The sequence below is a fragment of the Leptodactylus fuscus genome, chromosome 10, assembly GCF_031893055.1.
Source record: "Leptodactylus fuscus isolate aLepFus1 chromosome 10, aLepFus1.hap2, whole genome shotgun sequence".
Classification (NCBI taxonomy): domain Eukaryota; kingdom Metazoa; phylum Chordata; class Amphibia; order Anura; family Leptodactylidae; genus Leptodactylus; species Leptodactylus fuscus.
Window position 1 is genome coordinate 30,943,037 of NC_134274.1, and position 18,817 is coordinate 30,961,853.

At 45.4% G+C, this 18,817-nt stretch overlaps 1 protein-coding gene across 4 annotated transcripts in view; it reads right to left on the reverse strand.

Moving 5' to 3' along the window:
• PRKG1 (protein kinase cGMP-dependent 1) overlaps nt 1-18,817 on the reverse strand; it is a 726,550-nt gene that overhangs the window by 96,906 nt on the left and 610,827 nt on the right. For all 4 annotated transcript variants that reach the window (XM_075257507.1, XM_075257506.1, XM_075257505.1 and 1 more), the window contains exon 7: nt 13,826-13,920. In XM_075257507.1, the coding sequence (XP_075113608.1) occupies nt 13,826-13,920 (95 nt within the window). The remainder of the gene's footprint in view (nt 1-13,825; nt 13,921-18,817) is intronic.

The following is an 18,817-nucleotide window of genomic DNA, read 5'->3' on the forward strand; positions in this document are numbered from 1 at the left end:
AGACTGTAGCCATATAATTTAACCTCGTTCCTCCATTCCTTTTATTGTATCAACTTGCAAAGAAATACATTTTATTCCAAATGGGGTGCCACAGAAAGTTAACTTTTAACATTGATTTCACTTGATATAACCATAAACGTGGTATACTCCATCAAGTCTTCGACACAGAAGAGAGATTCAATCAGCCAAGCAATTGTTTCCCGCTCCCTTATATTGTTCCACACAACTGTTAGGAACCTGAAGCCCAGTGAGAGGAATGTTAAATTATGTTCTCCTAAAAGCTATCTATTGATCTAAACAGAAAACCATTCAGAAAGAGGAAAATATCAAATAAACAGAAGCGGCGAGGAATGCTAAAATGGCCACATTCGGAAACTGGACGCACCTTATGACCGTATATAGTAACGTATAGGAAACGACAATTCTTCATACGTTGGTAACACAGTTTTTGTGGAATTTCATGCTCTCAGTAAAATAAGTCTATTTAACGGCTTAGTCACATTTTGCCTACAGGGTATCACACACGCTTTTTGCTGGAGCTCTGCTCCAAAGATATCTATATTGGTCTTTGTGCCTGTCAGATTAGTAGATGAAGGACTGCTGAAGGACTGCTTAGATATCACATATTCTATAGCTTTGGCTTTTACGGAGCATTTTTCCTGCCAACAGACAAAAATGCTCTGTAATTTTACAAAGAAGAAGAATGCCCTTCTGACTGAGTGACATGATAGAAATAGGCGGTATGTTAGGACATGATTATTTCATCCTTAAAATGTCAATGCCCATACATGTGTGGTAGATGCACCTCAGCCCCAGGGCTGGAAAGAGACCAGTGGTCACCTCGCTAAAGAAAGGAATGGAAAATAATGTTTGTTAATAATCGTTTTTGCTGTGACATCACTGCGTCTGCTATTACTATACAGTGACATCACTGTGTTTATTATATCTGTATAGTGACATCAGTGTTTTTATTATATCTATACTGTGACATCACCTTGTTTATTGTATCTATACTGTGACATCACCTTGTTTATTGTATCTATACTGTGACATCACCTTGTTTATTGTATCTATACTGTGACATCACTGTTTATCGTATCTGTACTGTGACATCACCGTTTATCACATCTGTACTGTGATATCACTGAAGTTATTACATCTGTACTGTGACATCATTGTGTATCACATCTGTACTGTGACATCACTTTAGTTAAAACATCTGTTCTATGACATCATTATGTTTATCACATCTGTACTGTGACATCACTGTGTTTATTGTATCTGTACTGTGACATCACCGTAATTTACTACATCTATACTGTTACAGCACTGTGTTTATTGTATCTCCTGCTGTGACATCACTGTAGTTATTACATCTGTAGTGTGACATCACTGTGTTTATCACATCTGTACTGTGTCGTCACCATAGTTATTACATCTGTACTGTGACATCACTGTGTTTATTGTATCTCCTACTGTGACATCACCTTGTTTATTGTATCTATACTGTGACATCACCTTGTTTATTGCATCTGTACTGTGACATCACTGAAGTTATTACATCTGTACTGTGACATCATTGTCTATCACATCTGTACTGACATCACTTTAGTTAAAACTAGAGATGAGCGAACACTAAAATGTTCGAGGTTCGAAATTCGATTCGAACAGCCGCTCAATGTTCGTGTGTTCGAACGGGTTTCGAACCCCATTATAGTCTATGGGGAACAGATACTCGTTAAGGGGGAAACCCAAATCCGTGTCTGGAGGGTCACCAAGTCCACTATGACACCCCAGGAAATGATGCCAACACCTCTGGAATGACACTGGGACAGCAGGGGAAGCATGTCTGGGGGCATCTAACACACCAAAGACCCTCTATTACCCCAACATCACAGCCTAACAACTACACACTTTACACACTCAATACCACCTCTCTGACAGTAGGAAAACACCTTGAAACATGTGTATTTGGCACTTGCAGTGAGGAGAGCTTGTCACCAGCAGTGAATTTGGCCCTTGTAGTAAGTTGAGGTTGGCACCAACATTTGTTTTGAAAATCAGGGTGGATTGAGCCTCTAACCAGCAGAGTTTGGGCAAATTCATGGTGGAGGGAGCCTCTAAAAACCCCAGTTTGGACCAATTCATGGTGGAGGGAGCCTCTAACCAGCCCAGTTTGGGCAAATTCATGGTGGAGGGAGCCTCTAAAAAACCCAGTTTGGACCAATTCATGGTGGAGGGAGCCTCTAACCAGCCCAGTTTGGGCAAATTCATGGTGGAGGGAGCCTCTAACCAGCCCAGTTTGGACCAATTAATGGTGGAGGGAGCCTCTAACCAGCCCAGTTTGGACCAATTAATGGTGGAGGGAGCCTCTAACCACCCCAGTTTGGACCAATTCATGGTGGAGGGAGCCTCTAACCAGCCCAGTTTGGGCAAATTCATGGTGGAGGGAGCCTCTAACCAGCCCAGTTTGGACCAATTAATGGTGGAGGGAGCCTCTAACCACCCCAGTTTGGACCAATTCATGGTGGAGGGAGCCTCTAAACAGCCAAGTTTGGACCAATTCATGGTGAAGGGAGCCTCTAAAAACCCGTTTGGACCAATTCATGGTGGAGGGAGCCTCTAACCAGCCCAGTTTGGGCAAATTCATGGTGGAGGGAGCCTCTAAACAGCCCAGTTTGGGCAAATTCATGGTGGAGGGAGCCTCTAACCAGCCCAGTTTGGACCAATTAATGGTGGAGGGAGCCTCTAACCACCCCAGTTTGGACCAATTCATGGTGGAGGGAGCCTCTAAACAGCCAAGTTTGGACCAATTCATGGTGAAGGGAGCCTCTAAAAACCCGTTTGGACCAATTCATGGTGGAGGGAGCCTCTAACCAGCCCAGTTTGGGCAAATTCATGGTGGAGGGAGCCTCTAAACAGCCCAGTTTGGGCAAATTCATGATGGAGGGAGCCTCTAACCAGCCCAGTTTGGACCAATTAATGGTGGAGGGAGCCTCTAACCAGCCCAGTTTGGACCAATTCATGGTGGAGGGAGCCTCTAAACAGCCAAGTTTTGGGAAATTCATGGTGGAGGGAGCCTCTAACCAGCCCAGTTTGGACCAATTCATGGTGGAGGGAGCCTCTAAAAAACCCAGTTTGGACCAATTCATGGTGGAGGGAGCCTCTAAACAGCCCAGTTTGGGCAAATTCATGGTGGAGGGAGCCTCTAACCAGCCCAGTTTGGACCAATTAATGGTGGAGGGAGCCTCTAAACAGCCCAGTTTGGGCAAATTCATGGTGGAGGGAGCCTCTAAACAGCCCAGTTTGGGCAAATTCATGGTGGAGGGAGCCTCTAACCAGCCCAGTTTGGACCAATTAATGGTGGAGGGAGCCTCTAAACAGCCCAGTTTGGGCAAATTCATGGTGGAGGGAGCCTCTAACCAGCCCAGTTTGGGCAAATTCATGGTGGAGGGAGCCTCTAACCAGCCCAGTTTGGACCAATTAATGGTGGAGGGAGCCTCTAACCAGCCCAGTTTGGACCAATTCATGGTGGAGGGAGCCTCTAAACAGCCAAGTTTTGGGAAATTCATGGTGGAGGGAGCCTCTAACCAGCCCAGTTTGGACCAATTCATGGTGGAGGGAGCCTCTAAAAAACCCAGTTTGGACCAATTCATGGTGGAGGGAGCCTCTAAACAGCCCAGTTTGGGCAAATTCATGGTGGAGGGAGCCTCTAAACAGCCCAGTTTGGGCAAATTCATGGTGGAGGGAGCCTCTAACCAGCCCAGTTTGGACCAATTAATGGTGGAGGGAGCCTCTAACCAGCCCAGTTTGGACCAATTCATGGTGGAGGGAGACTCTAAACAGCCAAGTTTTGGGAAATTCATGGTGGAGGGAGCCTCTAACCAGCCCAGTTTGGACCAATTCATGGTGGAGGGAGCCTCTAAAAAACCCAGTTTGGACCAATTCATGGTGGAGGGAGCCTCTAAACAGCCCAGTTTGGGCAAATTCATGGTGGAGGGAGCCTCTAACCAGCCCAGTTTGGACCAATTAATGGTGGAGGGAGCCTCTAAACAGCCCAGTTTGGGCAAATTCATGGTGGAGGGAGCCTCTAAACAGCCCAGTTTGGGCAAATTCATGGTGGAGGGAGCCTCTAACCAGCCCAGTTTGGACCAATTAATGGTGGAGGCAGCCTCTAAACAGCCCAGTTTGGGCAAATTCATGGTGGAGGGAGCCTCTAACCAGCCCAGTTTGGGCAAATTCATGGTGGAGGGAGCCTCTAACCAGCCCAGTTTGGACCAATTAATGGTGGAGGGAGCCTCTAAACAGCCCAGTTTGGGCAAATTCATGGTGGAGGGAGCCTCTAACCAGCCCAGTTTGGACCAATTCATGGTGGAGGGAGCCTCTAACCAGCCCAGTTTGGACCAATTCATGGTGGAGGGAGCCTCTAAACAGCCAAGTTTTGGGAAATTCATGGTGGAGGGAGCCTCTAACCAGCCCAGTTTGGACCAATTCATGGTGGAGGGAGCCTCTAAAAAACCCAGTTTGGACCAATTCATGGTGGAGGGAGCCTCTAAACAGCCCAGTTTGGGCAAATTCATGGTGGAGGGAGCCTCTAACCAGCCCAGTTTGGACCAATTAATGGTGGAGGGAGCCTCTAAACAGCCCAGTTTGGGCAAATTCATGGTGGAGGGAGCCTCTAACCAGCCCAGTTTGGACCAATTCATGGTGGAGGGAGCCTCTAACCAGCCCAGTTTGGGCAAATTCATGGTGGAGGGAGCCTCTAACCAGCCCAGTTTGGACCAATTAATGGTGGAGGGAGCCTCTAACCAGCCCAGTTTGGACCAATTCATGGTGGAGGGAGCCTCTAACCAGCCCAGTTTGGACCAATTAATGGTGGAGGGAGCCTCTAAACAGCCAAGTTTTGGGAAATTCATGGTGGAGGGAGCCTCTAACCAGCCCAGTTTGGACCAATTCATGGTGGAGGGAGCCTCTAAAAAACCCAGTTTGGACCAATTCATGGTGGAGGGAGCCTCTAATTAGCCCAGTTTGGACCAATTAATTGTGGAGGGAGCCTCTAACCAGCCCAGTTTGGACCAATTAATGGTGGAGGGAGCCTCTAACCAGCCCAGTTTGGACCAATTCATGGTGGAGGGAGCCTCTAAACAGCCCAGTTTGGGCAAATTCATGGTGGAAGGAGCCTCTAACCAGCAGAGTTGTGGGAAAGCAGGGTGGAGGGAGCCTCTAACCAGCAGAGTTGGTGGAAATCAGGGTGGAGGGAGCCTCTAACCAGCAGAGTTGGGGGAAATCATGTTGGAGGGAGCCTAGTATTAGCAGAATTGTGCAACGCTTATGGTGGATGAGTATGAGGATGCGGAGGAATTGGAGAGGTTGAGTACAGACATGGAGTTTCATGTTGGGGTGCTTTACACAGGTGGGCACAAAAATGACGGCTCTACCCAGTGGTGGTTCATTTTTATCAAAGTGAGCCGGTCGGCACTCTCAGCTGACAGACGGGTGCGCTTGTCAGTGATGATGCCACCGGCTGCACTGAACACCCTCTCAGATAGGACGCTGGCGGCAGGACAGGACAGCACCTCCAAGGCATATAGGGCAAGTTCAAGCCACAGGTCCAACTTCGACACCCAATACGTGTAGGGCGCAGAGGGGTCGGAGAGGACAGGGCTGTGGTCGGAAAGGTATTCCCGCAACATGCGCCTATACTTCTCACGCCTGGTGACACTAGGACCCTCCGTGGCGGCACTTTGGCGAGGGGGTGCCATCAAGGTGTCCCAGACCTTAGACAGTGTGCCCCTCGTTTGTGTGGACCGGTGAGAACTTGGTTGCCTACTGGAGGAACTGCCCTCCCTGCCGCCACTGTCACATGCTGGAAACATCTCCATCATATTCTGCACCAATTGCCTGTGGCAAGCATTGATGCGATTGGCCCTCCCCTCTACCGGAATAAAAGACGAGATGTTGTTTTTATACCGGGGGTCAAGGATAGCAAAGATCCAGTACTGGTTGTCCTCCATGATTTTGACAATACGCTTGTCGGTTGTAAAGCACCCCAACATGAACTCAGCCATGTCTGCCACAGTGTTAGTTGGCATGACTCCTCTGGCCCCACCGGAAAGTTCAATCTCCATTTCCTCCTCATCCTCCATGTCTACCCATCCGCGCTGCAACAATGGGACGATTCGAAGTTGCCCGGAAGCCTCCTGTATCACCATCACATCATCGGACAACTCTTCTTCCTCCTCCTCCTCCTCCTCCTCCTCCTCCATTAAACGCAGTGAAGCGGACAGATGTGTGGACCTACTCTCCAGCTGTGACGGATCGGATGCTATCCCTAACTCCTCTGTGTGATCTGAGTTATCCCTGATGTCAATCAGGGATTCTCTCAGAACACACAAGAGCGGGATTGTAAGGCTCACCATCGCATCCTCAGAGCTCACCCTCCTTGTGGACTCCTCAAAGACCCGTAGGATGTCACAAAGGTCTCTCATCCATGGCCACTCATGGATGTGAAACTGAGGCAGCTGACTTTGTGGCACCCTAGGGTTTTGTAGCTGGTATTCCATCAAAGGTCTCTGCTGCTCAACCACTCTATTCAACATCTGAAACGTTGAGTTCCAGCGTGTGGGGACGTCGCACAAAAGCCGGTGTTGTGGCACATGCAGGCGTTGCTGGAGAGATTTTAAGCTAGCAGCGGCTACTGTCGACTTGCGAAAGTGGGCGCACATGCGCCGCACTTTCACCAGTAGCTCTGGAACATTGGGGTAGCTCTTTAGGAAACGTTGCACCACTAGGTTGAAGACGTGGGCCAGGCATGGAACATGTTGGAGTCCGGCAAGCTCCAGAGCTGCTACCAGGTTCCGGCCGTTATCACAAACGACCATGCCTGGGCCCAGGTGCAGCGGCTCAAACCATATTGCCGTCTCATCGAGGAGGGCATCCCTCACCTCGGAGGCAGTGTGCTGTCTGTCCCCCAAGCTGATCAGCTTCAGCACAGCCTGCTGACGTCTACCAACGCCAGTGCTGCAACGTTTCCAACTCGTAGCTGGGGTCAATCTAACAGCGGAGGAGGAGGCGGTGGCGGAGGAGGAGGCGGTGGCGGAGGAGGAGGCGGTAGAGGAGGAGGAGGAGGGGGGTGTTCTTCTCGTGTCCCTGCCAGGAATGTTAGGCGGGGAGACGAGGTACACCGGGCCAGTTTGGGAAGCAGTCCCAGCCTCAACTACATTCACCCAGTGTGCCGTCAGTGAAATGTAGCGTCCCTGTCCGCATGCACTTGTCCACGCGTCGGTGGTCAAGTGGACCTTTGTGCAAAGCGCGGAACTAAGGGCCCGCCTGATGTTGAGTGACACGTGCTGGTGCAAGGCGGGGACGGCACACCGGGAGAAGTAGTGACGGCTAGGGACGGCATAGCGAGGTGCCGCAGTTGCCATCAGGTCCAGGAAGGCGGGAGTTTCAACAAGCCGGAACGCCAACATCTCCTGGGCCAGCAGTTTAGCGATGTTGGCGTTCAAGGCTTGCGCGTGTGGGTGGTTAGCAGTGTATTTCTGCCGCCGCTCCAATGTCTGAGAGATGGTGGGTTGTTGTAAAGAAACGCCTGATGGTGCCTTTGATGGTGCAGGAGAAGGAGATAAGACAGGACCAGGGGAGGATGAGGTAGAAGTCAACAAAGTGGCGGAGGCAGATGAAGTGGTGTCCTGGCTCGTCCTCTGGAGTGCATCGCCAGCACAGTCAGCAGTGGCAGTGGCAGAGGCAGAGGCAGAGGCAGTGGCAGTGGCGTGAACGGCAGGCGGCCTTTGTCCTGCCGTTGCTGCCTGCCACTGATTCCAGTGCTTGGATTCCAAATGACGGCGCATTGAAGTGGTGGACAGGTTGCTCTTCTCAGAGCCCCTAATCAATTTCGAGAGGCAAATTGTGCAGACAACACTATATCTGTCCTCGGCGCATTCCTTGAAAAAACTCCACACCTTCGAGAAACGTGCCCTCGAGGTGGGAGTTTTTCGGGGCTGGGTACGAACTGGAACATCTTGGGAGATTCCGGGTGTGGCCTGGCTTCGCCTAAGCTGCTGACCTCTGCCTCTGCCTCTAGCTACCCTTTTTGGTGCTGCACCTGCCTCAACATCCACACTACTTTCCCCGCTTGACATCCCCCCTGTCCAGGTCGGGTCAGTGTCCTCATCATCCACCACTTCCTCTTCCAACTCCTGTCTCATCTCCTCCTCCCGCACAATGCGCCAGTCAACTGGATGCCCTGACGGCAACTGCGTCACATCATCGTCGATGAGGGTGGGTTGCTGGTCATCCACCACCAAATCGAACGGAGATGGAGGAGACTCTAGTGTTTGAGCATCTGGACACAGATGCTCCTCTGTTAGGTTCGTGGAATCGTGACGTGGAGAGGCAGGTTGAGGGACAATGAAAGGAGCGGAGAACAGCTCTGGGGAGCAGGGACAGTTTGGGTTATTGTTCTGTAAAGCTTCGGAATTTTGGGAGGAAGGAAGACAAGACTGTTGGGTAATAGGAGGAGAGGAGGCAGAGTCTGACTGGCTGCTGGACAATGTGCTGTAAGCGTTCTCTGACAGCCATTGCAAGACCTGTTCCTGGTTCTCGGGCCTACTAAGGTTTGTACCCTGCAGTTTAGTTAATGTGGCAAGCAACCCTGGCACTGTGGAGTGGCGCAATGCTTGCTGCCCCACAGGAGTAGGCACGGGACGCCCTGTGGCTTCACTGCTACCTTGCTCCCCAGAACCATTCCCCCGACCTCGCCCACGGCCTCGTCCACGTCCCTTTCCGGGAGCCTTGCGCATTTTGAATTCCTAGTTAGAAATTGGCACTGTATACCAGTAGTAAAAATTGTGGGTGCACGTAACCCCAATATATTCTTTGAATTCCCAGTCAGACACTGGCACTATATGGCAGTAGCAAGAAATGAGGGTATTTGTATTCCCAATATATTCTTTGAATTCCCAGTCAGACAATGGCACTGTATACCAGTAGTAAAAATTGTGGGTGCACGTAACCCCAATATATTCTTTGAATTACCAGTCAGAAACTGGCACTATATGGCAGTAGCAAGAAATGAGGGTATTTATAACCCCAATATATTCTTTGAATTCCCAGTCAGACAATGGCACTGTATACCAGTAGTAAAAATTGTGGGTGCACGTAACCCCAATATATTCTTTGAATTCCCAGTCAGACACTGGCACTATATGGCAGTAGCAAGAAATGAGGGTATTTGTATTCCCAATATATTCTTTGAATTCCCAGTCAGACAATGGCACTGTATACCAGTAGTAAAAATTGTGGGTGCACGTAACCCCAATATATTCTTTGAATTCCCAGTCAGACACTGGCACTATATGGCAGTAGCAAGAAATGAGGGTATTTGTATTCCCAATATATTCTTTGAATTCCCAGTCAGACAATGGCACTGTATACCAGTAGTAAAAATTGTGGGTGCACGTAACCCCAATATATTCTTTGAATTACCAGTCAGAAACTGGCACTATATGGCAGTAGCAAGAAATGAGGGTATTTATAACCCCAATATATTCTTTGAATTCCCAGTCAGACAATGGCACTGTATACCAGTAGTAAAAATTGTGGGTGCACGTAACCCCAATATATTCTTTGAATTCCCAGTCAGACACTGGCACTATATGGCAGTAGCAAGAAATGAGGGTATTTGTATTCCCAATATATTCTTTGAATTCCCAGTCAGACAATGGCACTGTATACCAGTAGTAAAAATTGTGGGTGCACGTAACCCCAATATATTCTTTGAATTCCCAGTCAGACACTGGCCCTATATGGCAGTAGCAAGAAATGAGGGTATTTGTATTCCCAATATATTCTTTGAATTCCCAGTCAGACAATGGCACTGTATACCAGTAGTAAAAATTGTGGGTGCACGTAACCCCAATATATTCTTTGAATTACCAGTCAGAAACTGGCACTATATGGCAGTAGCAAGAAATGAGGGTATTTGTATTCCCAATATATTCTTTGAATTCCCAGTCAGACAATGGCACTGTATACCAGTAGTAAAAATTGTGGGTGCACGTAACCCCAATATATTCTTTGAATTACCAGTCAGAAACTGGCACTATATGGCAGTAGCAAGAAATGAGGGTATTTGTATTCCCAATATACTCTTTGAATTCCCAGTCAGACAATGGCACTGTATACCAGTAGTAAAAATTGTGGGTGCACGTAACCCCAATATATTCTTTGAATTACCAGTCAGAAACTGGCACTATATGGCAGTAGCAAGAAATGAGGGTATTTATAACCCCAATATATTCTTTGAATTCCCAGTCAGACAATGGCACTGTATACCAGTAGTAAAAATTGTGGGTGCACGTAACCCCAATATATTCTTTGAATTCCCAGTCAGACACTGGCACTATATGGCAGTAGCAAGAAATGAGGGTATTTGTATTCCCAATATATTCTTTGAATTCCCAGTCAGACAATGGCACTGTATACCAGTAGTAAAAATTGTGGGTGCACGTAACCCCAATATATTCTTTGAATTACCAGTCAGAAACTGGCACTATATGGCAGTAGCAAGAAATGAGGGTATTTGTATTCCCAATATACTCTTTGAATTCCCAGTCAGACAATGGCACTGTATACCAGTAGTAAAAATTGTGGGTGCACGTAACCCCAATATATTCTTTGAATTACCAGTCAGAAACTGGCACTATATGGCAGTAGCAAGAAATGAGGGTATTTGTATTCCCAATATACTCTTTGAATTCCCAGTCAGACAATGGCACTGTATACCAGTAGTAAAAATTGTGGGTGCACGTAACCCCAATATATTCTTTGAATTACCAGTCAGAAACTGGCACTATATGGCAGTAGCAAGAAATGAGGGTATTTGTATTCCCAATATATTCTTTGAATTCCCAGTCAGACAATGGCACTGTATACCAGTAGTAAAAATTGTGGGTGCACGTAACCCCAATATATTCTTTGAATTCCCAGTCAGACACTGGCACTATATGGCAGTAGCAAGAAATGAGGGTATTTGTATTCCCAATATATTCTTTGAATTCCCAGTCAGACAATGGCACTGTATACCAGTAGTAAAAATTGTGGGTGCACGTAACCCCAATATATTCTTTGAATTACCAGTCAGAAACTGGCACTATATGGCAGTAGCAAGAAATGAGGGTATTTATAACCCCAATATATTCTTTGAATTCCCAGTCAGACAATGGCACTGTATACCAGTAGTAAAAATTGTGGGTGCACGTAACCCCAATATATTCTTTGAATTACCAGTCAGAAACTGGCACTATATGGCAGTAGCAAGAAATGAGGGTATTTGTATTCCCAATATACTCTTTGAATTCCCAGTCAGACAATGGCACTGTATACCAGTAGTAAAAATTGTGGGTGCACGTAACCCCAATATATTCTTTGAATTACCAGTCAGAAACTGGCACTATATGGCAGTAGCAAGAAATGAGGGTATTTATAACCCCAATATATTCTTTGAATTCCCAGTCAGACAATGGCACTGTATACCAGTAGTAAAAATTGTGGGTGCACGTAACCCCAATATATTCTTTGAATTCCCAGTCAGACACTGGCACTATATGGCAGTAGCAAGAAATGAGGGTATTTGTATTCCCAATATATTCTTTGAATTCCCAGTCAGACACTGGCACTATATGGCAGTAGCAAGAAATGAGGGTATTTGTATTCCCAATATATTCTTTGAATTCCCAGTCAGACAATGGCACTGTATACCAGTAGTAAAAATTGTGGGTGCACGTAACCCCAATATATTCTTTGAATTCCCAGTCAGACACTGGCACTATATGGCAGTAGCAAGAAATGAGGGTATTTGTATTCCCAATATATTCTTTGAATTCCCAGTCAGACAATGGCACTGTATACCAGTAGTAAAAATTGTGGGTGCACGTAACCCCAATATATTCTTTGAATTCCCAGTCAGACACTGGCACTATATGGCAGTAGCAAGAAATGAGGGTATTTGTATTCCCAATATATTCTTTGAATTCCCAGTCAGACAATGGCACTGTATACCAGTAGTAAAAATTGTGGGTGCACGTAACCCCAATATATTCTTTGAATTACCAGTCAGAAACTGGCACTATATGGCAGTAGCAAGAAATGAGGGTATTTGTATTCCCAATATATTCTTTGAATTCCCAGTCAGACAATGGCACTGTATACCAGTAGTAAAAATTGTGGGTGCACGTAACCCCAATATATTCTTTGAATTACCAGTCAGAAACTGGCACTATATGGCAGTAGCAAGAAATGAGGGTATTTGTATTCCCAATATATTCTTTGAATTCCCAGTCAGACAATGGCACTGTATACCAGTAGTAAAAATTGTGGGTGTATATAGCCCCAATTCTATTGCTAGGGGACTTGCAGGGTATTTCTGGGGTGAAGGTGGGGGGGCACACCGTTGGAACGGGTATCGGGGTATATATCGGGTATACGGGAATACACTGACAGTGTATTCCATTCAGGATCCTGGGAAAGCTGGGTTGCGGCGATTGAGCCCGTCAGTGCCACGTTACACTGACAAGCTTCTCCCTGGAATTTAGCTCTTACAAGAGCTGTTGGTTGTCTTCTCCTTCCTATCCTAGCCTGTCCCTGCCTACCCAGAATCTAAGCCCTAGCTAGCTGGACGGAATCCTCCGTCCTCGGTGAATTGCAAGCTCAGAATGACGCGAAGCTGGGCGTCGCTGTTCTTTTAAATTAGAGGTCACATGTTTTCGGCAGCCAATGGGTTTTGCCTACTTTTTTCAACGTCACCGGTGTCGTAGTTCCTGTCCCACCTACCCTGTGCTGTTATTGGAGCAAAAAAGGCGCCAGGGAAGGTGGGAGGGGAATCGAGTAATGGCGCACTTTACCACGCGGTGTTCGATTCGATTCGAACATGCCGAACAGCCTAATATCCGATCGAACATGAGTTCGATAGAACACTGTTCGCTCATCTCTAGTTAAAACATCTGTTCTATGACATCATTATGTTTATAACATCTGTAGTGTGACATCACTGTGTTTATTGTATCTGTACTGTGACATCACCATAATTACTACATCTATACTGTGACAGCACTGTGTTTATTTATCTCCTACTGTGACATCACCGTAGTTATCACATCTGTAGTGTGACATCACTGTGTTTATTACACCTGCATTGTGACATTGTTATGGTTACTACATCTATTCTGTGACATGACTGAATTTGTTACATCTGTATCTATAATCTGTAAGTGTATGAGGCTCAGAGGTTGCAGAGACACTTGAGAACCAGTGTTTGGGGTGATCCCAAAGTTCATTTGCCATGTAACTGAATACCAGTGCTATAGATTCCATGTAAAGTTAGAGGCTCTGCTACAGAATCGGGATCACAGCCAGGAACTTCAAGTTACACCTTTGCACATAGAATAGACTTTAAGCTTCCTTTTAGGCCTAATTGACATGTCACTGTTGTGGCCTTATTTCTTGACTGCTGGCTCAAGTGAACTGAACTCACTGTATCATCGATCTATGTAGTGAGTTCAGTTCATTTCAGCTGCAATCGGCCAAGAAATGCGACCATCACATTCGCCATACTTGTGAATACTTTGTATCCATATGATAAAAGAAAACTTTCTTTCAGTTCTTCAGATCCTCTGATGGATCAGAACAATGGAAAAGAAAAGGCTAGTGTGAACAAGTGCAAGAAACTTAAATAATACATTCACATGAGCCGCAATGCCTTATGTGCAGTATGCCTCTTATAGGAAAAAAAACTGATAAAAAAAGTAAGAAAATTGACACAGCTTACCCTTGAAGAGCTTTCTCTCCAAACCAGTCACCTTTTCCTAAAGTGCGGAGAAATATTGGATCTTCACCCGGAGAATCTTCTCTTGTTACATTCACCTGTCAAAAAGAAGCATTTCTGTTCTCAAACCTTCAGCACATGAAAGACAGGAGGAAAACGACTCATAAAAGGCAGAATTTACTGGCAATGAAGATAGAGTGCTTGTCAAAACCTCCAAAATTTACTATTTGGTGCGGGCTCAAGAACAACCACACATTTCGATGCTGCCGTATACAAGCGTTTAGCAATGTACACAAGTCTTCAGCAATGTAATTCCTGGATGCAATGCAGTCATTGAAAGGAGTGTGCACAGCTATACATTCACCAAATATGTGCCGACTCCAGTTGGGTTAGGGGGCGTTCACACACCGCCGCTGTCCACCCCGGGGTTCCCATCCTAAACTGGATAGGGAACGGCTTGCCGGTGGTCAGCTTTAAAACACATTCATTTCAGTGAGTTCTTAAAGGTAATCGCCTGTGTCCACATGCAATCTCTCTACCTGGAAACCGTTTTTTTTTGCACACACACAAAGTCGTGCATACAGGACTTGAAAACGGTTCCCCGCGGAGGGGCTGCATACGGGCACCGGCGGTTACCTTTAAAAACCCATTCAAATGAATAGCTTTTAAAGCTGACCGACAGCAAGCCGTCCCCTGTCCAGTTTCCCCAAGATTTAGGATGGTAAGCGATAATGTGAACACCCCCTCAGGAAGACATTTTTCTAAGTGTTACACCCATTAGAATTTATTGTCCTTAATCTATGAAATTTCATATTATTTTCCCCACACTGCATGCTGTATAATATAGAAATGACAAAATTGCAATTTATTATCCTACTCAAAAAAAAAAACTGAATAAGGGTGCATTCACACTAAGTATACGCTGAGCTGATTCTGAACGTAAAGCACGTTCAGAATCAGCGCGTAGAAAGCAAATCCCATTCATTTCAATGGGAGCCGGCATACGAGCGCTCCCCATAGAAATGAATGGGCTGCTTTTTTCCATTCATTTCCATGGGGAGTGCACATATGCCGGCTCCCATAGAAAGCAATGGGAAATGTTTTAAGCGCCGCTGATTCGGAACGTTTACACGTTCAAAATCAGCCAGCGTATACTCCGTGTGAAGGGGCCCTGAGTGTTAAGACTAGCAGTGTGGCACCACACAGACAGAGTTGAACTGTCCAGATCGGACCTCCAAAGCAGGTACTGCGCCACCCATTGTTGTTGCCAAGGTGGGAAACTGGTAGCCAGTCTCCTGTATAGTCAGGGAAAAGTTTCCTTACGTTTATGTTAGTTTTCTCAGCCGAGAAGGAGTTTGTACATGTTTATCCAATTGATATAGTATATATATTCTCCACTTCCCCCATCTGCCTTAGGCTAGTTTGAAGTAGAGTGTGCTCTGAACCCTACTCACCCTGTGTTCACACTGTAGACCTGTTCAGGTCAAGGAAGTGGTATGTCTGTTTAGTGTAGGTTCCCATCTAAATGAGGTCGCCTTGTCGTGGCAGGTGGACTTCCATACTATTTGATCAAATTTGTATAATTAAGTACCTCTATATTATATAGCATATTAGGTGTTTTTACACTATGTATTGCCCTTTAGGGTTTTCACATGCCCTTGTGTCGTGTTCGGAGTGCCCTGCAATTTCTGATATTTTTACATATTACTTCGCAGTGAGCACCTGTTCACACTGGGATGTGCAGTCTTAACCATTTTTGTTGTGTAAATATATATATATATATATATATATATATATATATATATATATACACACATATAAATATATATATATATTCATATTTGTAACTATAATTGTACTGATCCATAGACTAAAAGTAACTAAATTTGTAATACTAAAATGACTGGCAGAATTGCAGTTTTTTCCATTTTCTTCCAAGAACGAGTTAATAAAAGTTCATGCAAATGAAAAAAGGGAAGAAGAAAGACGGCATTCACCAGTCTGATAAAAATGTCCTTTATTCTTCCAAACACATAAAACAGCAGGGTAAATGAAGCTGGCGCGACCAGACAATGGCCGGTTCAAGTGTATAACATGCTTCTTCAAGACTACTGAAAGCCTATTGCACATGTGCCTGGTTGCGGTGTCTTTACATACTGCGCTGTTTTACGTATTTGTTAGAATAAAGGATATCCTGATAAAAGGGATTCACTAATCCTTGGACTCCTCTATGTGATACATATTGGCTGTGTCTGCTATATAGAGGCAGTAGACACTACACATCATCTCTACTGTCTTTACTTAATAGAAATTCATCAGTAAATTATATGTACTCTAAAAACTGCCATTAAAAAAGGTGACTCATCCTGCAAAACATAAGCTCTCACACAGCTTTATTACCAAACAACACAGTTGCGGCTCTTTCTTTGGTCTAGTTATTGATATTAATACCATGTCAGAACTGTAGAGGGTCAAACGCGTTGTTTAGTAAGAGAACCTTTTATCTAAGCCGTCATGAATATTCAGATCTAGTCTGCAGTAAAATAGATAATTATCATTCATGTTGGAATGTTTGCTTTATATAATTTTATTGTCAAATAATTCTTAATCGGGCAGACATTTCAGATTTATTACTTACATAACACATGGTCCTTAATTAGTTACTAATGATATTGCAATGTAATTGCATGTTTAGATTACAGTTTTTGTACGGAGCTCATTTTAATCCATTATCTCAGAAAAAGGGTTTGATTTCCTTTTACAATCGGCAAAATATATAATGCTAATGATAACATTACAAAAGGTCTATGTTGGGATAGGGGTGCACTTACCTGCGGGGGGTTTCTGAAGCCCCAAGCTACATTCTGATTAACGTCTCAAACAGAGACGCAGCACCCGTAGAGCCCCTAAGCCTCCTGCATATACATATAGTTATATGCTTGCAGTCAGCACTAGGGAGAGCCTAGAACACATACTAAGAGAGATCAACCCCCTATGCCAGTTTTCTGGCTCCATCAACCAACTATGCCTGTTTGTTTGTTTTTAGCACGAATAGTGTTTACGAGAAGGGACAATATTGAAAACGTTGGTCTTAAAGAATCCCCCCACTATATTTTTTATTGTATTCAAGGTACATTTTTAGGCTCCCTCTAGTGGTGACTGTAAGCAGACAGAATTCTATGTTTGGGGCTTTACATCAGAAAAATAAAGCTCAAACTATTTTACAGTATATAAGACATATTAACTGGGTTTTCAGGACTTAGATATTTCATATTTCAGTATTTAGGATACTTCAACATTATCAGATTGGTGGGGGTCTGACACCAGGCACCTCCATCAATACACTGATACCAGTAGTCTCAGCACCATTCTTTTGAAGCTGCAGTAACACAGCCCTGGGTCATCGATATCTACATCCTGTCAAACCACTGGAAGATGGTTGTCAGATGTGCGAGCTACGTACTGTTAACTTGTCAGGTTATTTTTGTTGCACTGAGAGCAAAATATCATGGAGTGAGTAAAGATGAACTCTGCTCTATACAGGGCATTTAATTTAAAGAAGGATTTCTGAGTAAAAAGCAAAGTAAATCACAATGACAGGATTCTTAAGAAAGACAATGAGAGTCCTGATTACCCCGTCCATGATTGACATTCTTCTGTGTACACACCAATACAGGAAAGCTGACAACAACTGTGAGTAGGCGAGATAGTCAGGACTCTTTCTACCTCTCCTAGGAGTTCTGTCGGGATTTACTGTACTTCAAAATACAGAAACCTATGTACCAAAGAGCTTAGCCTCTCTCACCTTCCACACCCTGCTCTTACATAGGGCAAAAAAAATCACCTAAAGTTTAACTTTTAACTGTCCACAAATCTAAATAAGGTTATGTTTATGGGCAAACCCCTTTAAGTAAATGGCATGATCTAGACCCGTCATGGCGAACCTATGACACACGTGCCAGAGAGGGCACATACAGCCCTCTCTGCTGGCATGCACGTGCCCTCGTCCGGATCTCTTACTAACGGGAAATCCGGACAAGATTCCCTGTTCAGGAGCGATCACTTCTTTCAACTGAAATCTTTCAGTGTAGGTTGCGGTCATAGGTTACACTGACAGCAGAGTGTGACCTCTGCACCAATGCAGTTGCAATGACATAAGTGATCAGCACCTGCAATCAGAAGAAGGATGCTGCCTGGCTGCTCTTTATGGGACTTCAGGTAAGTATTAGAGATGAGCGAGTAGTACTCGATCGAGTAGGTATTCGATTGAATACTACGATACTTGAAATACTCGTACTCAATCGAGTACCACTCGCTGTTCGAATGTAAAAGTTTGATGCAGAACCAGCATTGATTGGCCGAATGCTATACAGTCGGCCAATCAACGCTGGTTCTTCTCCTACCTTTAGAAGTCTTCTCCGTGCAGCGTCCCCGCGGCGTCTTCCGGCTCTTCATTCACTCTGCCAGGCATCGGGCCTGGGTAGAGCCGACTGTGCATGTCCGCTTGTAGTGTGGGCATGCGCAGTCGGCTCTGCCCAGGCCCGATGCCTGGCAGAGTGAATGAACAGCCGGAAGATGCCGCGGGGACGCTGCACAGAGAAGACTTCTTGGAGGATCCAGCCCGACGCTCACGCGTGGACTTGGTAAGTATAATTTGATCGAACGTTGCCTACCCCTGAAACGAGCATTTTCCCCCCATAGACTATAATAGGGTTTGATATTCGATTCGAGTAGTCGAATATTGAGGGGCTACTCGAAACGAATATCGAACCTCGAACATTTTACTGTTCGCTCATCTCTAGTAAGTATAATACTGTGGAGCATATAATACTGTGTGTGTGAAGGGCGTACTGAGGAGCACATAATACTGTGTGGGGGCTGTTATGGAGCATATAATACTGTGTGTGTGTGTGAAGGGCGTACTGTGGAGCACATAATACTGTGTGGGGGGCTGTTATGGAGCATATAATACTGTCTGGGTGCCACTGTTCAGCA